Source organism: Dendropsophus ebraccatus, chromosome 8 (genome assembly GCF_027789765.1).
Source record: "Dendropsophus ebraccatus isolate aDenEbr1 chromosome 8, aDenEbr1.pat, whole genome shotgun sequence".
NCBI lineage: Eukaryota > Metazoa > Chordata > Amphibia > Anura > Hylidae > Dendropsophus > Dendropsophus ebraccatus.
The window spans coordinates 115,130,750-115,157,731 of record NC_091461.1 but is presented as its reverse complement, the minus strand read 5'-3'; the positions used below and the strand labels follow the sequence as shown (position 1 = coordinate 115,157,731).

The 26,982-nt window shown below is 40.5% G+C and overlaps 1 protein-coding gene across 18 annotated transcripts in view; it reads left to right on the top strand.

The window, feature by feature from the left end:
• The window catches only part of ADGRL2 (adhesion G protein-coupled receptor L2), a 179,555-nt gene that overhangs the window by 26,064 nt on the left and 126,509 nt on the right, over positions 1-26,982 (top strand). For all 18 annotated transcript variants that reach the window (XM_069981501.1, XM_069981496.1, XM_069981499.1 and 15 more), the window contains exon 2: positions 9,064-9,236. In XM_069981501.1, the coding sequence (XP_069837602.1) occupies positions 9,164-9,236 (73 nt within the window). In that variant the 5' untranslated portion in view covers positions 9,064-9,163. The remainder of the gene's footprint in view (positions 1-9,063; positions 9,237-26,982) is intronic.

Sequence of the window (26,982 nt, the reverse complement as noted above, 5' to 3'; positions counted from 1 at the left end):
TTCCATCTATTTCTTAATGTGGCCAACTCCTTGTTGATATTGATGACCCAGTATGACACATCTTAAGTCATTATTATTTCATTTAGTGGCTGTATGTATAGACCAAGTGGGAATCTGACTATCGATTCGCTGAATGGCTTGTAACATTGATTTATGAGTCAAGGATTTTGTGTGCTGAGCCAAACACAGTTGAGATTGCATCTTATGTGCCCATTGATTTTGTTTCAGATTTCACTTCGCAGTAATTAGACTATGATCTCACAGATGTTAATGTTAAATTTGTAATTTTTTTTTTTGTCTTCCGTAAAACAATCTTGCAAATCATTCAAAAATTTTCACATTTGGCATGGTTCTCTAAAGATCATGCACAGCGAAGCCCTTACAATCCAGTTCTAGGTAATGAGTATTGTGCGAAGGTCAGTCGCTATCTAGTATTACTTTGGATTATTAAAAGTAGGTGGGGATACTGTAAACATTGGGTAAGATAATCCGAATGTGTTGGCAGGGGATTGATCGCACTGCTCATAACAAAGTCTACCGGTAGCTCACTCATTACACTTGAATTTTCTGCTATTTCAGGTCCTTCAATCATAATCTTTTGTGGTCTTTAACTTTTTGTAGTTTGTAGTATCAAGTTTTAAAATAATTTTTTTATAGAACCCGAAACGGATTAGCATAACAGGTAAACTTTGGAAGCTGGTTCACGCACTACAGTAACCAATATGACATTTCTAGTGGCCACATAACATTTGTAGACCCAAACCAAAGTCTCAGAAAAGATAGAACATTGCTTACGGTACCAATACAAATGACACTAAGGTTGGCCGAACCTGCTACTATCAGCGAGACTGTCTGTCTTATGAGATGTGTCGTCCTCTACAGATGAAGATGAATGGCATGTTGTACTGAGGAAATAAGAACTGTGTGATGGTAGCTTATTCACCTCTCACCATTGAGGACACATGGGCATGATCACTTCATATATTTAGTACCTTCAAAGTTCATGTGTGTCAAGCACTGTAATCCCCACTCAAACATAGGTAGTATCACCATAGGACAAGAGACCAATCCCAGTCACGATGATGGTGCTCATTCACCCTAAACGAAAGCTTAATGTCAATATCCATAACTCGAGAGGCAATTGGGTTGATGGCAATACCAAACCTTAATCAATCAGAGGTCAAATGTATAGTGGGAGCTGTTTTGTGGTGTTTTCTGCTTAATATAAGGTCTTTCAAGGCCTAGATGAAGTGAGAGACCCAACAAAATGGCCTCCTCCTGTACTTATGGCAACTTATTATTTAATGGCTGGTTTCTCTAGCTTGTAGAAGGGCTTTTTGATGGGTTCTTTATGACCTCTATGTACTAATGGAATGTGAGCAAAGGTTTTCTTGATGGAACAGCTCTTTTAGCCTTCAGAGACAGAATTTTATTGGGCATTTTAAGGGTAACATTTTGTGTATAGTGATCTGTAAATATGAGTTATAAGTGGTGACGTGTATAGGACTGTGCATGTTTGATTTCGAAAATCCCAAACCTTTGTTGCCCCCAAGAGATACAACGGTGGCACCCATTATTCCCTTTTCTAAAAAGTAATAAAGGATACGTGAACATATATGTTTGCATAAAATTGCATAGACTCTTCTACGTTACCCTTGGTCCCTGTCTTGGCCAGACAAAAAGTGCCACCATAAGTTTTGTTATCCTCTAGAATTGAGATTGCTGGTTTTCAAAAATAATTTTTGTTCCAGTTGTCTTCACTGTTAGTAAAAGTGTCAGGATATTTGGATGTTTTGGAATAAGATCTTTTTTTTCCCCCTCCACCCGATAAGCACTGTCTAATAGATGCAGCTGCAAGATGCCTCCGAGTCTGCCTGTGGTGTCCAAAGATATTAGCATATTTAACATGCTTCTCAGCAGGACACTAAGATATAACAGTTGTAATTGACTTTCTGAATCTCTCCCATTTCCTTCTCCCTTAGACTCTATGTACAGGAGATGTCTTATTAGTGCCCGATCACCAATACGTGAATCGGAGACGGTATGAATCATTAATAAAAACAGCACTCGCACACAACGGTTTAAAGGCGAAGGCGGCTAGAACAGGAGCCACCGCTCCCCTCTAAGTTATGCAGGTTCATGTGAGAACGGCCACCAGTTGCTCCTCTTTCGTCAAGGGAAGGGAGTTCAGTTCTGTGACTTCCATGTTAATTAATAACTGGTATTTCAGAGCGAACCGGAGATCCATAACTTCCAGCCAGGCGGCATCATCGCTGCTTTTATGGGAACTTTCCATTATTAGACATAATTTATTATGTGATAATAAAATAAAAAAGCAGAATGAGTTATGCAGCTCGGTTATGAGTTAGAAGAAATCTGTAACCTGTCGGAGCAAAGAGCTCGGAGCCAAGCGTCTAATAATAGAAGTTTACGTTGCCGCATTGTGTTTTAATTAATGGTGTGCACCGGTTAATGTGTTCCTGACGATAATGGGTGGGTTAAAGAATAATTAAATGAAAAATGGTAATTATTTTTAGACTTTGAGGAAAAAATCTCAACATAAATTGGTTGCATTTCTTATTATATTTTTTTTTATTTTATTTTCTTACATTTGATATGCTGTGGCTTCACCCCTTTTTTAGTAAGCCTCCACGAGGCTTCTGCTTGGAATTTCCTGGAAAAGTCAAGAGGTGTTGACTTTTTGTTTTTGAACACATAGTACTGGGGCCAATTTTTTTTTACCGTATTTATTATATTAGTAGCATATGTATCAGTTCAGCATGGAATACAAGTCAAAATCTGCATGTGCCATAGTGTTGGGCAACATTTTGATTGGACTGTTGGTGGCCTACGAAATCTGGGCATGTTTGATTTCTTTTGAGATCTTTTTCTTTGACAGATAAAGCGGGCTAGCAGTGGCTTTCTTCTCCCTTCCCATTGAGACTACGTGCATGTATAGATGGGCATAGGGGGAAGAGAGCTTAGGGGGAAGAGAGCTATCGGCCAAGCTCTTTCTTATGGGTATGGCCAAACGTTTGAAGCTAAAATGTAGCTTCAATATATTTCTTTTGCTCCAGGCTTCGTACATATTCCCCATATGAGTTCTGACTCACTCGTGTTATGGTAGTGTTAATTGTGCGTGTAGGATGTTTGTGGTGTTTATATGGCGTCCACCTATAGATTAATCATTGCCTGAGTGATATTTTAGACGCTTCTTGTGTTAGTATTGTTTGGTTCCTTGGTTGGCTTGAGGAGGACAGCAGCAGCTGAATCAATAGATGGGATACAGAAGTGAATTTAGATTGCACCCATGTGACTGATGTATATGGAAGGTGTTAATGTGAATAGTGGAGTGAAGACATAAAGAACTGTCTCCTCCCAGACTGCTAACGTGGAACATATGTCCTTTTTTGCTTTTGGATAAGTTTTTCTTTTAAGGTTACTCATAAGATTATAGACTCTGATTTTTTTTTTATTTTTTTTTTTGCCTTCTGTTTTTAATTAAATTGTCTGAGTCGGTCTATGTAAGACCTGTCTACAAGTCCTTCCTTTTTTTTTCCTTTATTGCCACCCTTTCTTTTAAAACTATTTATCACCTGAAACTTTATTTAAATCTACTCTTGTAGCTCAAAAATTTAAGAGACAATTTTATTAATAAATTGATGATAGGATTAGAGTTGCCGATGTGCATGGGGTCGTCCTATGAATCACGTTTTATACCTAAATCACTTTACAGTATATCTAACATGAAAAATAACTTTCTTGCATGGGTGTGCTTTATAATCAGTCTCCTTCCCCTTCTGGCAGCTGACAATATAGTCCCTCCTTAATCAGGAATCTTTTTAGCCATGCTGCTACCGTATAGACTCCTCTCCTTTTGCATACAAGCAGATATCTAGCTATTTCTATTGGATCATCTATTAAGAGAGTCACCATGCAAACATCTGGCTGTGGGGGAGGGATGAGCATGTGCGTCCACCAACACTCAACACAACAGGTGGACATGCATATGTGTTTAAGTTCCTATTATAAGGTATTTTGCTCTTGCCAGCTGTAATTGGCAAAAAAATCCCAACAGTAAGTGTTTAGCTTCCAAGCAGCGCCCCTACAGGCAAAAAGAAGTATTACATAGTGTGTGCATATGTTGGGTCTTTCAGAACAAGAGACATACCCTATACACTCTGTTTTATAGAGAGATGTTTCAAAGAGGGCATCCCACCTCTACAATAAAATAGTTGCTAATTGAGCGTTAGTACCTCCTTAAAGGGTTTTTTTCGGGTCGGAAAAAAAAAAGTCGTCTTTCTTTTAAAAACACTGCCACATCTGTCAACAGCTAATATGTATTATTTTAGCTGAACCCTATTCAAGTTAAAGGGATTGTGGTGCAATACCACATACAACCTGTGGACAGGTGTGGCACTCTTGCTATTTGGTTATTCCTTATATTGCGCATTAAAAGATCTGAACTGAAAGTTACAGTCAGGCAGAAATTTTTACGAGAATACAGCCTATGTATTCCTTAGGAAACAAGTGACATTTTGGTGGAATGAAGAATAGTTATGGTTTTGTAGCCTAATGTCTGTCTAGGGACCCATAGCGCCTGCCTGTGCCCTATACCTCAATGATATTACTGGTTCCATGTGAATTGATAAGATGCATGGCCATAAACACAGGTTTATATGCCGGATTTGTTTCCTCTACGATGAATAACTTATGAGGAAACTGTAAAGCGTTGGTTTTCGAGCCGGCTTTATGATCACCGAAATGTCTGTCTGATCGCCTTGACAGACACGCCTGGAACGTTGCATGTTACATTACAGGACATGTAAACAGCCAGTTTTCAGTAAGGCTTAAAATGCTTTTCTACATTACAAGCAGAGCCGTTAAAGAGAAGCCTGTCAGGTACTAAGACGTGTTCCCGTAACTCATTGGTCGGCCCGAGAGATGCGAGAGCAAGCCAGTGATGCATTAACAGGCTTTTTATATGTCAGCATTATAGGATCTTTGATAGGCCTTTAACTCAACAAAGGATGTTCATGATAAGATCTTTTGGTTGAAAAGGCTTGACTACGGAAGCATATCACGACGTCTGTATTTTATCTGGATGCCAGGGTTCTCGAATATTTACTGTGTCCCTGCTCGTGTTCAGGAGGTGACATCGCACAGAATATTAACTCTCGGCATTGACGTAATATAAAGTGCAAGAGTGTCTGGTATTAAGGTCGCCTATACGTGCATTAACAATATAGGTAATCAAATATATCTTATAGCTGTTAAAGGGGTTGTCAAGGCTTCCGATCTGGCTTTCGGCTTGGAAAGATGCTGCGTGGCAGGCAGGACAGCGGTAGAGGCCAAACTTCCAATGCTGAGAAAGTAAAGGCCCTATTACAAACAGATTTATCTGACAGATTCAGGAATCTGTCAGTTAAATCTGCGTGTGTTATCGGGTCTTTACTTTCTCGACATTGGACGGTTGCATTTGCCCAACACTTACTGTTGGGCATTGGACGGTCTGGCAGGCAGCATCTTTCCAAGCCAAAAGCCAGATTGGAAGGCTTTGACAACCCCTTTAGCTGCTATAACATGTATTTGATTACCTATACTAATAGTGCCTATGACCTATTCTAGTTGTTAGTGTTCATGCATGAAATTTACAGGATGTCAGCAACCATCCCGTCTGGCACGCAGCAGCATAATTGTGAGCCCGATACAAGATTGTCCGGGTGACAGGTGCCACTTTTCAAGCAACAGGTGCCAGGAAATTGCTTATTTGTATGTACTTACTTGCCCATGTAGAACACTTCCACATAGAGTCTACTGCTTATCCGACCCACCAAGAGCATGTGTGGCCAATGATCCTGCAGGGATCATACGTTAGAGAATTGGCATAATTTGGAGAAATATGTCATCTTTTAAACTAACCCCATCTATATTGTTATAAAGTGTTGGATGCTGTTAAAGCTGGTCATAAATGAGAGACCTCCAAATTTCAGTGGGAATCATTTGATCTTATGGTGGTCTTGCAGGAATAAGAGGGGTTATCCAGTGCTACAAAAACATGGCCTCTTTCTTTCAGAGACAGCCCCACTCTTGTCTCCAGTTCAGGTGCGGTTTGCAATTAACCCTTTAAGGACAGAGCAAATTTCGATTTTTGCGTTTTCGGTTTTTCCTCCTTGTGCATAAAAGGCCATAGAACTTGCATTTTTCCACCTAGAGACCCACATGAGCCCTTATTTTTTGCGTCACTAATTGTACTTTGCAATGACAGGCTGAATTTTTGCATAAAGTACACTGCGAAACCAGAAAAAAATTCAAAGTGTGGTGAAATTGAAAAAAAACCCCGCATTTTGTTTATTTGGGGGAAATGTGTTTTTACGCCATTCGCCCTGGGGTAAAACTGACTTGTTATATAACATGTTCCTCAAGTCGTTACGATTAAAACGATATGTAACATGTATAACTTATATTGTATCTGATGGCCTGTAAAAAATTTAAACCATTGTCAACAAATATACGTCACTTAAAATCGCTCCATTCCCATGCTTATAGCACTTTTATCCTTTGGTCTATGGGGCTGTGTAAGGTGTCATTTTTTGCGCCATGACATGTTCTTTCTATCGGTACCTTGATTGCCCATATACGACTTTTTGATCGCTTTTTATTACAATTTTTCTGGATTTGATGCGACCAAAAATGCACAATTTTGCACTTTGGGATTTTTTTGCGCTGACGCCATTTACCGTGCGAGATCAGGAATGTGATTAATTAATAGTTCGGGCGATTACGCACGCGGCGATAGCAAACATGTTTATTTATTTATTTATTTATTTACTTTTATTTATAACCTGGGAAAAGGGGGGTGATTCAGACTTTTATTAGGGGAGGGGGCTTTTTACTAATAATGACATTTTTTTTTAAACTTTTACACTTATACTAGAAGCCCCCCTGGGGGACTTCTAGTATAAGTGATCTGATCTCTCATAGAGATCTCTGCAGCATAGATATGCTGCAGAGATCCATGAGATAGGCACTCGTTTACTTCCGGCTGCTGCAGCCGGAAGTAAACGAGGGCCGAGCCGGGGACGGCGCCATCTTGGAGCGGTCCCCGGCCGGCTTCATTTACGGAGATCGCTCCTCCGGGATAACATCCCGGAGGAGCGATCTCCCCACTAGACACCAGGGATGACGCTGCGTCCGGTAATCGGATGCAGCTGTCATGTTTGACAGCTGCATCCGATTACTGTATTAGCGGGCACGGCGATCGGACCGTGCCCGCTAATACCTACGGTCCCGGGCTACACGCGGCACCCGGGACCGGCGCGGTTCAGAGCGGGGCCGCCGCGCGGCCCCGCTCTGAACTCCCTTACCGGCATCAGGGCGTAAATTTACGCCCGATGTCGTTAAGGGGTTAAGCTCCATTCTTTTCAATGGAACGTAGCAGCAAAACCCCGCCCAATCTGGAGAAAAGAGTGGGGCTGGCTCTGGATGAAAGTGGCCATGTTTTTGTAGCACTGGATAACCCCTTTAACCCATCACATGGTCTCGTCCAACCATACCTAAATAAATCGAGAGAAAAAGCTGTCGACCAGAGGAGCGTTCACCTCATCTCATGTGTATAGTTGTTTTTACGCTCATAACATTTTTGGAAACCCTTGGTATTTATAGTATAACGTTATATTTGTATCCTTCACATTATGATATTTGCTTTATTTGCTTTGCTCCCATAGTTTGAACTATTGGCACTTGACAAGACTTCGCCCTTGAATAATACCTTGCATCAAGGGAAGGTGCTTAGCTAGATTACAGGGCAATCAGTCGCGACTACTACTTTGTTTAGTGACTCACCTGAGCTTGTATTGTGTTGGTGTTGTCTGAACTTTTAGGAAGTGACTTTGCTTTGACACGTTTGATGTTTCTTTGGAATGTGTAGAATTTTAAGCGTTATTTAAGCATCATTCTCTCTTTTGTTTGAGAATTGAGAATAATGTGTGAATAAAGCGTTACATTGTGGCTGGAATATCCTGTTTAGCGTAATGCTGTTTTTTTTTTTGTTTTTTTTTACTGCCGTGACTTGAGCAAGTCACAGGGTCATGTAAAGAATAGTTTGGCGTAATCGGTTAAGAGAGATCTGTGGATGGTCATGTGTGTCACGGACGTGAGTGGTTGACAAGACTTCTGCTTGCTCTTGAACCTTAATCCATGGGCATCATATAAGAGCGGGATGTCTGTTCATCCGAACACGAGTATTCAGGAACATTTGTTCCTCATCAGTTCTTCAACTATGCACATATATTTATAAAAACGAGACGTTTAATTTTATCCATTAACATGCTTATCTTCAGACCTATTTCTAAGATCATCATATAAGGAACAGAAATTTGCTCTGTAAATCTGTAGTTTTCCATCTAATTTATCCTCCGTTCTTCAACTATGAACATTTATGAGACTGAGATGTCTTCTCGTTCTCTGCTCTTTATCCGTGAACAAAATTATCTTCAGATTTTCTTAAAATGAGACTTCTGCTCAACCTCAGACCTTTAATTGTGAACATCATACGGGGGTCCGACAACTACTTTTTCTTGGACCTCTCTCCCTTGACCATCATCTTCCCAATATATTTGAGAAATGTAAAGGTTTGTGTTCACGGAATGAAGGTGTCGTATCTCCTTCTGATCCATGGGTCACCAAACTGCGGCCCCTCAAGCTGTTGCAATACTACATTTGCCATCATGCCTGGACAGCCAAATCCAAAGCTTTAGTTGTCTGGGCATGATGGGCATTGTGGTTTGGCAACAGCTGAAGGGACACAGTTCGGAGACCCATGTTCTGGTCATTGAAACGTGTAATGATCCAGATCCTTGAAAAATCGTCTCCTTCTAGTAAATTTATGACCCACAGAACAGTGTTGCAAAATGAACTTTTTTTTTTTTAGTTGGTTTATTTTTGTTATGAAATATTTAGCTTTTATACCTTCTGTAGAACAGACGCAAGTACATGTCATTTATGTAACATTTCCTGTGTTCCTAACCATTTCATTACTAACCATTGTTAATTTATTTTCAGGCATGAAGAGGAGTGATGTCTATCCCTCTCCTCAATGAAGTTGGTCTTGTTTAACTGGATTCATTAAGGAATACAAAGAAATCATTAAAAGGGATCAATAATGGTGGCTCCTGGCAGCAGAATGCAAACCCATTGGTTATTCCTTCTTATCGCCATCTTGCAGTGTACAGAAGGTAAGCCTTTTTGTCCCTAAATGACGTTAGGGTTATTAATGGTTCTAGTTGTTTTGCTCTATGATTTATGTCGTGTGTGATGTGCAGCTACTCATGCAGACAACATATTCAACCCTTCACATAATAATATCGATGGGCTCACCTCGGTCATGTACAATGTTCACCCAAGGTTTCCGTGAAAGCTTTTCAGAAATCTGTAAAGGTTTCTTAGGAACTAAATGGAATAACCTTACTGAATTTCATTTCTAGTCTAGTCTACACGACTACCAGTCATATAATTCCAAGGAGTCTTGTAGTTATGGGATTTAAAACATGGATCCTTCCCAATACCATATTTTTAAGCTGTGGCTCATAAGGCGAGACAGCTCTTTGAATTGTCCGGTTATCTTATTCAACCTTTTGTTAAAGACGATTGTCAAACCTCTCATAAGTATTAAATTGTTCACAATGGAAGGCATAACTCATAATACAATTAGAATATTATCCAGAATTTAAGGGCCCTTAGGTGACATCTTGGTTTACAAACCTGTTAATGCATTGAGACTAATGTTCATTGCCTAAATTACTAGTATCTGCAAAAGGTTGATCTCAAAGATTGTGGTCACTGGGGCCTGTGTTGTCCACCTTGATCGTATTTTATGTTTCAAGTAGGTTTATGGTTGAATAACCAATGACGGAAGTATGATCTAATCAACCACAAGTTTTAGTCCAGGCTGGCCATTTACACAACATAGCTGTCAGCTGCCAACAACCTCTGCCCACAGGAGAGGGCGATTCTAGACTCCTTTAGCAGTAACCTTTTTCCCCAAGAAGAGGAGGATTGGCAGTTAAAATCCAACAGGTCAAACTCTCCTCTCCACCCAATTATGTTTTTGAGAAAGAGTCAAAAAGACTTCACCCAGTTGTCAGTTGGTCCAATCAAAATCTACAGATTAGCTGACGCATCTGTATCTTACGTGTATGTCCAGCTTTATAGTTGTTCTGACTGGCCGTAGATTATCAAAGACCTCAAAAAAGAGTGAAATTTGTTTCGAGCATAGACCAGATGAAAATTTCAAATACTACTGGACGATGCTGATCTGTCGCCGATCACCTATCTCGATTGATCGTTGCTAAATGTCACATGATGGACATTAGCTCTGGTTGGAATTATCCATTTAGTTTGTTGTATGGGCACTTTTAGACAGCTACTATATACAAGATCAGATCATGTCATGAAACTTGACACGATCGATCAAGCCATTTTGGTTTTCATATAATACTATTGATGGTGTTGACCAACAAGTGGTGGCAGAGAAACCCGATCGGTTTGCGGGCGAGAGGCTGCGTATAAAAATATGTTTGTTTTAAGCCTGGCCTTCTGTTTCTTAAAGGATCTTTTGCACTGATCAATGGCTTTATATGTTTATTTGTAAGATCAGGGGATTGCTATTACATCCCGGCTGTATTTTTAGCATCTCAATAGTCCGTGTTCATTTCACTGCTTGCATTTTCTTTCACTTCTGGAAGTGATATGAAGCACAGACCTGCCCTCCCTTTGCACAATGTGTCACTTCACGGATAATGCCTCCCTTTGTTCACTTCACATCAGCCCGACTTAGCGCATCGAGATTTCCTAATAAGGTAAATGAGGTGTTTGTATCTTTGAAACATCTTCACTCTTCCTTCTCCTGTTTGCACCGTTTATGCTTTGGCATAAAATAGACCTGTTAATGCAAATGTTCTGCATCGATGCACCCAGTGAATTGTGAACTCTACATGCTAGCTCCGAAGAATAAGGATTATTGAGCCCGTAAAACCAGGCAATGCAGAACATGACTGGTAGACATTTTTTCTTATGGTTCCTCTTGTGAATTTTTCCCTTTTTTTTTATTTGACTAAAATTGTAAGGCAGTTATAATAATTCACTAAAGGAATAAAAAACCTGCAGAACGAGGCCCGGGAAGGTGCAGTTTATTAATAGAGCCGCTAATATCTATCACACATTTGAATGTTGATGTTTCTGGAGGTGCGCAGAACTCCAGATAAGTGAGATAAAGTTGTGATGGTGGGGGCTGGGAGTCTTACCAACAAGAGTTGGCGTAACCTGCGCACCTGCACATTTTCACATGATTAGACAACTTTCCTATGTTTATAGCGGATTGGGGACTCTTAACATAGGAGAAAAGGTTGAGCATGTTGAATTTCAACATCCAAGCTTTTTGTTTCATGTGGATAAGCCACCACCAGAGGTTTCTGGCAGTGCCTACATCCCCCCTCTCCATTGGAACACATGCTCGCTCAGCTAATTGGAGCATGCATGTCTATAGAGGAGATAGTGAGTAGAGATGATCCAACAGGACCGAGGTTCAGCTTTGTTTGAACCCGAACCATGAACATTTTACTCCAGTTGCCTTTCCGTTCCGTGGGGAAGGTGGAGACTGCCCAAGTACAGTCTAGAAAACAGGGATACAGCCTAGGTTTTCCAGGCGGTGCTCGGGCTCTCTCTACCTTCCCCCACGGAACGGGAAGTCAAATGCCAATGCTTGGGGTTCGTACGAACCTGAACATTGTCCCTGTTCGATCATCTCTAAATGTGAGCAGTGCCGCTTTAGTGTGCCTTCAACTTTGTTCCTTGCAAAAAAATTTAACATTGATTCAGTCGTGAGAGACATGGCAATGATATCTTAAATAGACAATGGCAAGAATGTTTTGTAACAGTATGCAGGTGGTGCAGAGGGTAGCCTTAAGGTGGTATTCTGGTGTTTAATAAAAAAAAAAAAAGTATGTATTGTTGAGACCACACAAAAAAGCTAAACTTCCCCACCCTTTTCCCTTGTTGGTCCCCCTGAAGCTCCTGTTCAGCTTTGCCTGGTCCCAGATGTTTATTTGTTCTGCCAGTTTCCAAGATGAGAGCTCCCATTCAAACTGATAGAAGGTCGGATTCAGCACTGAGTTCGTGCGGGGGGGTTTAAGTGTTAAAAAATTAGATTAAAAAAAATATATATCATCACCCTTGTCTAAAGGTCTGGTATTACAGCTCAGCTCCATTCGCTTAAAAGAATGTGAGCTGCAATACCAGACACATCCTATGAAGAAGAGTAGCACTGTTTCTATAAAAGATATTAAAAAAATCTTTTCCCCCTCAGAAACTTTAATTTGGAGTATTGATATTTTTGGAAGTGTTTTGTGCTAATGACATGTCTTCTTGAAGTCATATGTGACAAATTATGGTCGCAGTCAGCAGTTCTGCCACCATTATATTGGCCATATAGATCTTCAATAAGTGGTCAGGTTCATCGGAAGTTGATCATTGAGGGTAATTATGATGGCAACAATAGGAACGGAGGATGGACAGATGTTTTACTGATTACCAACTGTCCTCTACATTGATGGTGACAATCCGTGAAAAATGAGGTCGTTACATGGACATTATGGACGGGCCCCTAATGAACTCACATTTGCAGAAATTTACTGAAAAAGGGATAATTAGAAACTTGATTTTGCTAATTTTTGTTAAACTGGTTTAACGTGAGGTCTCTGTAACCTTGGCCATGAAGCATTACTATGATGCTTGGTAGCTGTTATTTTTCTATTTGGGATTCAAGTCCATCATTTATTAGACATATCCCGATATCTGTGATCGTCGGCAGCAGATGGTTGCTGTATGAGTCGTTTGTCTTTTAACAATGTTGAAAGACAAACCACTGCAACGATCAGCTAACGTTAATATCGACTGATCGTTGCCTTCTATTACACGGAACGATTATCGGCCAATAATCGTTCCGTGTAATAGGGCCTTAAGCGCCTAATGTCCTCACATTGATCTTTGCAGATTGGGCAGGTGACCAACGTTGGAGGTACACTTTAAAGGCGTTATCCCAGGATTATAACTAATTATCTATCCACAGGATTTGATTAATGGTTATATTCTGCTGGTGGGATAAGATGAGGAGGGGGGGGGGGAGGTTGAGGGTCCCATGATGGTCATTTGTCTCTATATGGGACTGCCAAAGATGACCAAGCACTCCATAACAAGACAGTTAACAGCATGTGTCAATAAGTGATATTCTTCTAACTACTTAAATCCAATGCAGTTGTGTAATCACAGTACATATGATACCATCTCACAGGTGCTACATTCCCATTGAGGAACATGACACTTGACATAGGTAATAAGAAAGCAAAACATTTTTGTGAATTACCATTTTTTCCCCCTCCCCCATCACCAAAAAAGTTAATAACTTGCATTTACCTCAAAATGTCTGGTTACCTCAAGTCCTTGGTTGACTGTATATGGAGGGGAGGAGAAAAAAGTTTTGAATAAGCCTGGTCCCTAAGGGGTTAAGCACCCCACCCTCCTGAGTTGCCTGTAATTCGGTTAGTAGTGCCCAGAATAGTTGCCTCCCCACTTGCAGCGAGACGGCCCCTGGCAATTGTTTAAGGAGTTAAGGAGACTTATAATAACATTATTATCTTTTTTTTTTTCCAGATATTATCTTGTGTTTGTGTCTAAACATATAAGTGACACAATCTGTGTGCGGTTTTGTCTCTTATTTCACAACCGGGAGGCAAGATAAGTCACTAGTTCAGAAACAAAATCTTTTAGCAAGAGGCAGGAGGGCGCATTCATAATAAACATGTTTTATAGCTTGACTTTATTTTATTATGAAGATTAAGTGGTAGCGATCAGTTAAATTTCAGTTAAATAAAAAAAAAAAAAAATACAAAAAAAAAAAAGTAATTGTTCCCTCGATGTGTGGCGATGCCAGAAGGCTTCTCAGAAATGAAGTGTAGTTCAGGCACCTTGACCGTAGAGGGTATCTGAGAGCCAATTAACCTTCAATAAATAAATGGAGCGCCAACGTGACTTTGATAATTTACGCGAAAAGTCCATTTCTCATCCAGGAACACAAAAGCTCATTGAAAAGAGTAGAAAATGAAGACCAGGTTGAGTCTCATAAAAGTCATTGACGCTGAGCGGCCGGTTATTTACTCCAGCAGTGTTTTTGTTAGGGGGCTTATTTTAATCAGCGGATAGGCAGCGCAGGTTAATTACTGGCCATGCTCAATAGCCCATAAATAACAGAGGTTGACTCGTATTGTCTGATCTGTGCTCGATAGATCAAGGCTAATTATTATAGGTTACCGCTTTATGGGTTTGGTTAGTAAATAGCTCCCATTGTCATTGACTATGGCATCGTGTCCAACTGGTCATGGCTGGAAATGCTTGTTTGCTCATTTATAGTTGGCTTATGTGATTAGGACATTTTTAAAGAGCACCCAACCTTATGCATTACAAGTAGGTTAGTTAGAAAACCCACTTTTATATACCCTACTGGGAAATAAAAATAAATAAATTGGGCTCCCTATTCAGTATCCTCATCTCTGAAGGTTTACATACACTTTAGTCAAACGTCAGCAAATACTGCTGACTTTGAAGGAAGGGACGGTTTCTCTATAGTGATTTGGGCCTTCTAGGCCCCCCCCAACCAATGGTGTCAGGAGAGAGAATTGTTGGGCATGTTACATACTAACTGTCCAACTATTTTGTTCTTTGAAAGATAAGCCACCACTTGAGATGAGCAAACCTCGAGCGTGCTTGAGAACCTGAGCATTTGGCATTTGATTAGCTGGGGCTGCTGAAGTTAGATAAATCTCTAAGGTTGTCTGGAAAACATGGATACAGCCAATGACTATATCCATGTTTTCCACATAGCCTTAGGGCTTTATCCAACTTCAAATGCCGAATGCTTTGGTTCGGATGAACTTGAGCATGCTCAAGGTTCGCTCTTCTCTAGCCACCACCATAGTTTTGTCAGTGGCGTACTCCTCTACACTCTCCATTAGGAACGCATGAACATTCATACTTATAGAAAGATCAGTTGAGAAATTTGTGGATGGCAACTATTTGAAGGTGCATGAATATACGGTGGCCAGCTATTGAAGTCATATTGGACAAAGAGAATCTCTTGCTCCGGTGGACCTCTCCTGTCCTACTTTATACAAACCAGACCTTTTGGTTTGAATAGGCTCTCCTTATTTCTTAAAGGGATTACCCATCCTATAAGTCAAGGGCATCTTGCTAGGATGTGCCATCACTTTACAGTTAGGCTCTAACCTCCATGTTTCCACCAGTTGTGAGAATGAAAAGGACATGGTACCGGTATAAACCTGCATCTCCTTGATGGTGCATGGCTTGAATTGGGCTCCCAGTCTTGGCTTTGGTAGGCAATCGGAGCCCGGCCCCATTTAAGTGAATGCGGTTCTTTGCTACGTTGAGTGATCTGGAGCTCCAGTGTATAGGGTAAAGTTTCATTCATGCTTGGAGATCCCAGTTGTCAGACTCAAACCTATCATTTAGGATGGCACATTTGGTCACGAAGACCCCAAATCAGTATAAAGACACTGCAGATATACAATACCTCCTAACATCCTACTACAGACCATTCATCACCTAGAAGCAATGTTTGCTCCAGCTGAATTTGACACAAGGTATTTTCCTATTGGAGAAAAAAAATGATAGATGAAACTTCTGTTCACCGGTAGCGCCCCCGTACATGTCTATATTATAGCTTAACACTACTGAAGATTGTGCATGAAGCCTTATGTCAATGTCAATTTGCAGGTTCTCAGAATTGGAGATTAAACAGAGCTCATGGGGGGCAGATAATATTGTGGACTTTCCTTTCAGTTATCTTATTTCAGAACACTGCAGTCATCCTCTACGCAGCCTGAAATTCCCGTTAACAGGGAACAATGTACTGCATTCACCAGGCGTCCATGAGATAAGCTTCAGGTTAAGTGTTACTTTAAATGTTGGAGGTTTTTTTTTTAATCGTATGGTTTGGGCAAGATTTTTTAACATCCTGTATATTGAAATAAAAAAATAAAAAATAAAAAGTTGTAATAAACCACATTTTAGGAGGTATTGAATGTAATTTTTTTTTTTTAAAGAAAACAAAAACACCCCTTAAATTTAACATATTTAATCCGATCCTAATATTTCCAAACATTGCGTTAGCAGATGTCCCGTCACGGATAGAAAAGTGTCACGTTTCGGGCTGGTGCAGAGGACCTGTTGGGTGTAACGGGTCAACTCTGTTCAACTTTTAATTTTCTCGCGTAGGACCTGAAAGTTATCTGTGTTATTCTAATGCTGAAAAATCACAGGTTCTTTGAGACTGTATTAAATATCTAGGTAAGGCTTGGCTTTTTTCGGGGAGGGAGTAGGACAAGTTCCATATAGGAATATTAACATGGCTTTGAGCCACAAAAATCACGTGAGAGTCCATACACACTTTCTTACAACTCGCTCGTGGACTGGAAATCGAGCCAAGCGCAACATAGTAAAAATTAGTAGCACCTAATATGAATGAAAACGTGTAAAAGTGGAAATAAATGTTATGTTAGAGACGTGAACTTGGATGACTGCTGGAGCCATCCCCTTAAAACGCTGTAATGGAAATGCTGTGGGTTTTTTTTTTTTTTTGCAAATCTTGCAGCTGTTTCAGAAAATGAAATTAATTCCCTGCTGTTAATCTTGTATGTTTCTGTATAATTTTGAGGGATTGCAGGTGTAGCAAATTACTCCTCATTCCGTAGTGAACCTTTTTTATTTATTTTTTACTTTGACTTTTTTTTTTTACTGTCAAATTTTTGCCCTCTCCTTGAAAGCAGCAGAAGAGGTTAAATTCTATTTCGGCCGGGTACATCCGTCGCACTGCCAAATAATTTGAGTGGCACATAGAAGGATATTCTCCGACAGATCACGCAGTTGGTTCCTTGATAAACATCAGCCAGTTTCTGTTGCTTAAAGGGCCGTCACCACGTTAGTTCCAGTGGTTAGGATGTCTCTTGCTGTGGGCGAGAAAAACCATTGCATAGAATGTAGACTTTGTAACCAGCAGTGGTAAAGAAAAAAAATGTTTGTCCTTGCCAAGAACTAATTCCACTATAATTCCAGCTCTTCTATTTTTCTGTTTTCTTAGAGGTAAAATATTAAAGCTGCTGGACTGTATGCTGTTTGAATGGTTCTTTTGCAGCAGCCGGTCGTAATGACTATTTCTGCAGGGGCTTCTTGTTTGTGACATAACAGATCTCGCTCCAGTCCCGGCTGGTTACAGGGTCCTTTTGGCCTTTTCTCCCGAGTACTCAACAGTCATTAAGTTTCAGGAAATTCCCTCCCTTTTCGTTCTTATTACTTAAGTAATCTCTTGGCTGCAAACTGCAAGGAGAAAGAACCGGCGCTTTCATACAACTCAAAGGGAAATACACAGGGAGACAGTAAACCTAATTTTTACAAGCTAATAAAGAGAGACCCAGGGATCAGAATAGTAATATTCGGATAGGAAGCGGGTGGGGGGGACGTGTTGTTGTTCCAGTTCCCGGGGGTGGTATGGTGAAATGAAGTAGGAAATCGAGGCTAAATTCGAGTACGTTAAGATACCGCATTCTGACCAAATCTAAATAGTCAAGAGACGAGCCCCCAATTATAAAATTGCTCTCGAACTGCACATCTGCTGTAACTTTTATCAGAAAAGGAAACCTATAAAATGGAGAATTTAATTTTCTACACCCTTGTCTGTGATTTTGCCACATTTTGTCGCGTCCCTTACAGAATCCATAGTGATTGCCAAACGCTGGCAGCTCAGCTTTCATTGTAGTCAAACTTTCCATTTTTATTTTGCATCTCAATAGTCTCATCTCAATAGTAATATATAATTTCATATTTTTTATCTTTTTTTTTTTTTTTTTTTACTTTTTGTTTCTTTTGTATGCAAAGAATTTTTTTTTTTTTTTAACATTTTATTTATTTTATTTTGTACCAGCCAGATCGCCTGGCAAAAGAAAGCACATTCACAAATTTAGCCAAATATACATTGCTTTCACATATACTGGTCATTTGTCAGAGTGTCGCTCATGTTTAAGGCAGGTGAAAGATTGAGTGTCGTGATTTTTGGATATGGGCCGTCTGTTTATTTGGCTTTCCCAAATTAGGTACGTTTGTCTACCTTTAGTAGATGAAGGTTCTCCTCAGGCGCGGGATAACATAAATTTTACCTTCCAGCCTAAATACAGGCCCTGTATAACTTTTTAAAATGGTGTTTTTGTAGGGAAAAATGCATTTTTTTTTTTTTTTTAACTTGGCATAGAAGAGTCTAGATGATAAATTATTTTGAACGATCGTGACGGCGCTTACTGCGTTTCTCAGTTTTAGTTTTCTTAAATATTTGCTCTGCCTTTAATTTAGTCTACACAGAGCTATATGCTACTCCTCAGGATGGTGCATTACGCTGTACTCTCGCATCCATGCTATAGACTGATCAATAGATCCGATGTGGACGTGAAGAGTGAATAATTTAACATTACGGGGAATGGTTTGATGTGAAGGTCTCCTGGAAACCATCTCTTTTCGCAGGGTAAAATGGTATTTGCAAAACTGTTTTCATGAACAAACATGGGTCAAAGAACATTGAGATGCGCGGTAATTTAATATTTTATAGACGCTGCCTTTTAAAAATTGATAGAAAAGTTGCATACTGTTCCATAGCTGTGGTGTAAAAAATAAATAAATAAAAAAATATATATTTTTCAATTTTTTTTTTAATTTTTCTTTTTATTAGTGAATGTTTTTGCTCTTATATACAATTAATAAAAAAAATTGTATTAGTAATGTTGCTTGTGTATGTATGATAATAGACTAAATCCAGTGGTAGATTAGCAATCGGGGGAGATGCTAAAAGCTTATGCCCTTACGCCATTGCATCCATTGCAAACTTGACGCCCCCCCGCCATATCAATATTTAGTTGACATTTATCCCTCGCTGCCGTCTTGCCTCTTTGTGGAGCGAAGATGGAAGTGAAAGGGAAGAAAATATACACTACCGTCTCTCCTTTTGTTTCTGGCTACTAAAATGCCCCTTTTTTCATATTCCACCAAAGGATTAAAGTGCATAATCATCTGTTTATTAAAATCCTGTGATTTACGGCATGTATTTTTTGTTAAAATGAGAAGTGTGGAACATGGGGAAAATTGTCACTGGTTGCTTTTAGAAATTAGAACAATTCGAGTTGGTACATGCAAGGGTAAAGCTACCTTAAGGCAAAATGACACACATTAAAATGCTTTGTCTGCTAAAACCATGTTTTTTTTTTTTTTTTTTTTTCCTTTTGTCTCTTGAACTTTCCTCGGAGTTTAAAGTGATCCTCGCATCTTTATAAGTCTTTGCTTTCACATAGGATCTGGGAAGTGACTTGGTCAAAGGATTAACTCTTTGGCAGGAGCGGAGCGCAGCTCTCGGTGGTGGTTCTCTATTAGTTGTCTCCTTTGACATGTCTCTCCAAATTTATTTTGTCTTCCCTTCTTCGTTGTAGCCGGAGATGGATTAAGAAGGTGGCTCATGGGTATGTACCTCCAGGCCCTTCTCTAGTTACCACGCATTTCACGTAGAGCCTTGACTCCTTAAGTTTTTGTACATGGACTACGATAAGGAGAAATAACGTCGCTCTTTGTTAGACGGTCACCAGACATTGATGTTTATATGTAGGAAGACATTACTTTGGTTCCTGTTGATTTCCGCGTCTCAAAGGAGGCTTCCAGCTAATATCACTTTATGTCCAAGTAACACAGATGTCGAAAAACAAAGTTTTGTTAAAATAGCAGGGGGGCGCAAACAATCTAACATATCAAAGCACTTAGGAAAAACTAGAGCTAGACAATGACTTCTGCCAAGCAACTGTTGCTTTTCGTAGGAATGCTTTGAGTTGCGGGTGACAAAGTGTATTCACAACCTGCAACTTTTATAGTCCAATCCTGAGTCTTTGTATAATTGGAGAAGACTTTAAGTGAATAGTGGCAAGGAGGTTGTACAAATTATAGTTGTATGATGTGCTGGAGCCTTTCTCGTAGGAGAAAAAATGAGTGTTTGTATGTTTTGGGGTTTTTTTTTGTATTTATTTATTTTTTTTTAAACTATTGTGCCCAATGTTCCCAGCTGAGGTCTTAGATTTAGGCTTTTTTATTTATACTTTTTTTTTTTTTTGGTCGTTGCCTCCTTTTCTAATACTAATCTCCATACTATGTGTAGCCCCAGGTAGAGTGCTCCTTGGGGTATCACACAGCCTATAACCAAATATCCAGCCACCTATCTCCCTCCCCTCACCCATTGAAGTGAGTGTTCATTTCCAGGTCTTAGTGAGAAATCCCCAGGCAAATCTCTAAAGAGTTGATTGTTGTAGTTGACAAGGATTAAAATGTCACTTTATAGTTTCGGTTCCTTAATCCTCTTGCCAGCCTTAACGTACCTTTCAGCTCACTAATTAGCTTTTTTAACCTTTTAAGGAAAAAAAATGTAACTTTTTTTCCCTCTGTTTCACCAATAGTCATAAGTACTTTGCAACACTTGTTTAGTCTGTTAGCTGCTTTTAGTCTTCAGGATAATCTTGTATGCCTTATGGGTACCATATATTTTACTATACTGTTCATAATCCTGTAGATGACATGCAGTCTGTCTAGAGTCGTATGATGGGTCAAAATCGAAAACATGTTTTAGAAGTAATTTTAAAGTACGGTTTCTAGTTGCATTATATATCCACATGACTCGTAAATAATCCAGATCCTATTAGTAGTGTAATGCACGCTTTGGCTAGAATGGCATTGACTTCACGATTGCACCTTCTGAGGCATGTATACACCGGCAAACTGTCAAAACGGTAGGCTGGCGTAGACGTGCATAGACCCATTGACTTTAAGAGCCTGAAAGTAGTCGCCTAGCTTTTATATTTGTCATTTCCCACACCTATTTGTTTGTTGTTTTTTGCTCAGACTCGCGGGAGTCCGATTTGGTACATGTATACATTGGGAGTACAATGGTGGCTGGTGCTTTTTCAGGCACGTATATCCGGGCATGCCATTTTGACAGCTTGCTGAAATATATATTTCAAACATTGTAATGGGAACTACATTGGGTACTGGTGGCTTTAGGGGCAATGTGTACTCTGTCTCTTAAATAGGGTATTCCCATCTCATGTCGCTGGGATATTCCATCACTACAGCTCTTTGGCCCCGCCTTTCTTAGGCCCTATTTCACGGGCAGACAAGAGGAGCAAACTAGCGCTGCCAGGTATTACACATGGCAGCAGCGAGCGGGTGAATGCTGGGTGATCGCTAGATCGTCTGGGCAGCCCATAGAGGAAAGCGGCGGTCTGCTGCTGCCACTCCTATTCCATGCAGCCATGGCAGCAGATCGCTGCTATCCCAGTCTTTGTCTTTCAACATGTTTGAAAGACAAACAACACAACAATCAGCCGACATGAACGATGTCGGCTGATCGTTGCCTTCTATTCCAAAGAACGATTATTGGCTGTAGCGGCCGATAATCGTTCCGTGAAATAGGGCCTTTAGGAGCGGTGGAGGTACCCTCACCGATCATTGGGTAATAGCATAACCTTAGGGTCCATTTACACAGAAAGATTATGTGACAGATTATTGGCCAAAGATTTGAAGCCAAAGCCAGAAATGAATTTGAAAAGAGGAGATATCTCAGTCTCTCCTTTATGACCTGGTCTCTGTTTATAGTCTATTCCTGGCTTTGGCTGCAAATCTTTGACAGATAATCTGTTGGATAATCTTTCTGGTAAAATACCATCATCTGGGGCACCACAGTAGATTGGTGGTTGGCACTGTTTTCTTGCAGCGCTGGAGTTCCATGTTCAAAACTCACCATCTGCAGGGAGTTTCTATGTAGAGATGAGAAAGTTTGGCTTTGTCCGACGCCCAGGTCTTCCATCTTCTCCAGCCACCGGTAATCAAATGCCGAGAGTTCGGGTTTGGACGAACCCTAACTTACTGTAAGTTTACTCTTCTCTATTTATATGTTCTCCCAATGTTTGTTTGGATTTTATCTGGGTACTACACTTTCCCTTCCACACTGTACAGAACTGCAGAGTATGTTGGTGATAATATAAAGGACTTTTATGGAAAGGGACCATTCTCATAAGATACCCCCCTTTAAATTGATTTATACATTGCCATCTCTCCGACCTCCAAATAATTTTACACTGGATATTTTTATGGAGGGTAATAAATTATAGGCAGCTCTATGCACCACAAACTATATCAAAGTATTCTCACGATCAGCGTGGTCCCCGAGCCCATACATTACAGTTAGAGATGAGCGAACCGGGTTCGGGTTCCAGTCCATCAGAACCCGAACGATCGGCATTTGATTAGCGGGGGCTGCTGAACTTGGATAAAGCTCTAAGGTTGTCTGGAAAACATGGATACAGCCAATGACTATATCCATGTTTTCCACATAGCCTTAGGGCTTTATCCAACTTCAGCAGCCACCGCTAATCAAATGCCGAAAGTTCGGGTTCGGATGGACTCAAACCCGAACCCGGTTCGCTCATCTCTAATTACAGTATATAAGGCATCCGAAATGGTAAAGTGACGGCAAAAGTTCTTCCTATGCTTTTATATGACAGCCGTTAACTATCTGAATTAACTTTACGTTTGGTTTAATTTGGGGTCCTAATTATTCCTAACTTACGTGAGTAGATTTCGATTACACCAGACTGCAGGGATTTGTAACTAAGGCAACTGGAAGATCATTTTACATAAAGTAGTTTTGTTCTAGTGATTAGGTTAAAATGGAATGTCAGACAATTGAAACTCTTGTAAGATAAGGCCTAGAGTTAGACACACAATTCCTCTGTGTCCGTAAAAGGGCACTCTTTAATAAAATGGAAGAATACTTTAAATTTTTTTAAATTAAAAGTATAGATTTTTTTTTTTTATATTTTTTTTCAATCGACATTGAAGAGTGAACTTTTATCCACTTGGTAAGACGTACATTTTTTTTTTTTAACGAGGAAAGAAAGAGCGTGAAAGGAGCACATTACTCGAGACAGCTGGAGGCTTCAGAAAGCTACTTGGTCACCAGGCACGCATACATTGGCTGATTTATCCTTGTGCTCTTCTCTTGGCACGTCTTCTCTCCCCCATAGTCACAAACCAAAAAGCTTCTCTGCCCACATTTTAATTAGAGGGTTATAGGCATTCCTATGTTGAGTAGAGAACTGTAGGAACCCCTCCATGGCCTCTTGTATGCACCCTGGGAAATAGTAATCCAAGTTTCGTCTTAGTGTTTGCGTAAATTTTACTAGAAAACATACTGATATCATCTCTAATCCAGATAGGAGGTAAACTGTATCTGGAGCGCCACCTATAGGTAGCTACTCTGTGAGTCAGTGTCTGAACCAAAACATGACTTTGGACGCTACTAAAGCCAGACAGCTATTACCAGATTCTTGATCGTCACCGGTACTGAGTACTGTTTGGCTGGATGAGGTACCATTTGACACAGCTCTGGTTTTCATTGAGTGGATCCATTTGGTGTTTGGAGTCTTCTCCATGCAGTATTGTTGGTAAAAGCATGCAGTTCAGCTCTTCTCCAGATGTAAGCTAACTGTTTCTCTAAAGCTGTTGACCCAGAAAAGCTCAACTGCAGCAGTAGTTCATCTGCTCTCTATTGACAAGGGGTAAAAACCTGAAACAGTTGTCTACTATGGCTTGGATAACATCCCTAGTCATGTTTAAAAGGAGTCTGTCACTAGGTTTATGCTGCCTTAAATGAGCACAGCATAAACTAGTGACGGAAATGCTGAACAGAACAATGTATTACTTACATCAATCTGTTTAGCCGTTCTCCTGATGTGCAGGAGAATGGGATTCGTGCCGCACTTCTCCCCCCGCCCTCCAGCTGCTGATTGACAGTTGACTGCCTATACACAGCATGGATAGATAACTGCCAATCAGCAGCTGGTGGGTGGAGTTTTCAGTTGCTCATGAATCTCCAGGACTTCTGAGCTCACGCACATAATAGAGATTACTTATTTTCCATGTTGTTCAGCTTTTCTGTCACTAGTTTATACCTCCCTTAAGGTATGTTCACACTGAGGAATAGGTAAGGAAAGTTTACCGCTTGAAATTTCTTCCCCCTTAGCTCTGCCGGAATAGGTGCCGAATTCGAGCGAAAAACGGAAATTCAAAGCCCCATCGACTTCTATCGGATTTCTGCAGTAGAATCTGCCCGAAGAATTGACATGTCATTTCTTTGGGCAGACAGCAGATCTACGGTGGAACATTTTGTGTGTAAATTCTGCTGAGTGAAGAACAGAGCGGAAATCTCATTGAACACAGTGGGACATTGTACATATTTCATGGGCGGAATTTTATGCGGAATACACACAAAATTAAGTGCGGACTCCACTTAAAATTCCTCGCCTATTCCTCAGCGTGAGCTTACCCTAAGATAGGGCATCAGAAACCTACTGACAAAGTCTCTTTAAAAACCTTTGAACATTGATGTACAGGGAAGCTACCTATAGGTGGTGGGTATATATATGTATATAAAATAAAATTTTTGTTTTTTTTATTTGAAGAATGTTTAGATTCTCTCCTGACCTATGTAAGTCCTACGCGATCAAATATGCTGCATAAAAGCGTGGAATGTTGTGGTGAAAAGAAGTACGAAAAAAAATCCTTGTCCTTTGTAAACCTGTCATCTTGCGGTACTGAAGCTATTTTCCATGAAAGCAAAATATTTTCTATTGATAGACAACAGAAATGTTTTTTTGGTGAAAAATGCGTCTGGCGGTGTCTGCAGCCTCAGGGATCTCTTGTCTTTTAATACACCGATGTTCCCCTGCACGGCTCTCGCTTGTCAGGGCGGTTTTCATAAGACAGAATAAGTAATGCGTTAATGTTAGTTTTCTGTGATTCCAAAGTTTTTCTTTCAAGAGTTCCCTGCTGTTTCCACCCTGCACCTTCGCGAGAATTTGTCCAGGAGGAGAGCTGGAAATGAGTCGTATAATTGTTCACTTTTAAGCTTTACTGTCACTGTTTAGTTTGGCAAAGCCTTTAGATCCTTATGCATCCCTCAGTATCTTTTAAATGTTTTTTTCTTTTTTATTCTTGGCGTCCTACCCTTTGCTATACACGCAATTGCTGAATCTCTATAAAACAAGTCGGTGCAGGCTTTTGGACTAGGCATTTGCTAGACGTTTAATGTGCACCTATTACCTACATGTGTGTCATGCTTTGATGAGGTCATTAGTCCTTCATGAATTAATGGGCCGTATTCTTGTGAACGTTGGATCAGGTCTTAAAATGGCTTCCTCAATGATGTCACTAATTCCCCTCGAGAGCTAATGAGCTAGTTTCCCAAAAACATTCGCTTACCTCATGTTTTGACTGTTCTGGCGCGATCACGGGCTTGGCTTTGGCTTCATGGAAAGCTTGACTGTACTGTTTTGTAATTGCTACTTAAGGAGGTCATACGCGTTAGTCTACTGTTGATTAAAAACCAGTATAGACTTAAGACTCCCATGTACTAAAGTCATCCAAACCTGTCGAAAGTGTATGGGGTCCCCCGACTGTCCCTAAACAGATGATGTGGAGGGGAGAAGAGTCAAGTCATGCTGGATTTCGACTGTCCAACTCTTTCGGTCCCCCAAGGAATAATCTGCTGCCTGGCAGAAGTCTACCCCACATGATGTATGGGAAGGTTATGAAATTATATGGCTACCCTAACATTGACAAATTCTGACAATTTTAGTGATCTACCAACACAAATCGAGACTAAGGTCACTTTGAAAGCTAAGACTAATCTCAACCAAGGGTGACCATACACCTTCAGTAACTGCTCATCATTTGGCCGACAGCTGTTCCTCTCTGTAAAGATGCATACTTGATTCAGACATACATGACATGAGTTTGTAGTGAGGGAGAAGGATATAAGTTGCTGCCAGACACCTATTATCTTCATCAAAACAGAAGGATCAGACATTGATATTTTATTTAAACCCTGTACATGTAAGATAGACACCAATTCTGCCAAATAGGTGGAACTTTTTGTGTTTGGAGAATTCTTAAAAAGAAGTCCTGTGAAAATCATAATCACTGACAGATGGGATTGTGGGAACAAAACAAAGAATGTATACGTAACCCATCCCCATGCCCCATAGCACCCCTCTCACTGCTCTCAGGCAGCTGCCTGATGTAATTTACTCCTGGCCTTTTGGTACGTCCCGTTGCTGCAGTGTCACCGTCCACCGAGGAACTACTCACTCAGCCAGTCCGTGACTGCAGCAGTATCCCACCCCAGCCACTGATTGGCTGAGCGGGCAATCCATCAGCCGGGTACTTAATGTTGCAGGAGGTCGGTGGCTGTCGGAAATCAGTAAGGCAACGCTGCGGGGCACGGGGATGGGTAAGTATACTTTTTTTGTAACCCCCCCCAGGGTGGCACATTGATTGGCTTTGGGTGGAATTCTCTAAACAATCTAAACACTTAAGGGGCTGGGGAAACACCTGGTTTCTTCTAAGATCTCCTCCATGGGTTCACAGTATAGCTGCCTTAATTATGTACAAGTTATGTTCCCTAAAACCAATGTACCATCAGGTATATCACTTTTTTTTTTTTTTTACATTATCCAGTCGGTGCCAGCTATGGTTATCCCAGTGATGTGGAACTTTTTTCAAAACGCCACCTGGTTCCTGCTTTTGGCACCATTCTCTTATGTGCCAGCCGGGCTCTCTGTACTGGAGGCGGCCCCGGCGCGCCCCTCCCCCCCCCCCCCAGTGTGATGATATACCCTCCGCTCTGTGATGCGCCTCCATTAGAATCAACCGGGCTGCGTCACTGAGGGGAGCGAGGACATCATTACACTTGCCTGTGCATGAGAAGAGAATAGTGCCCGG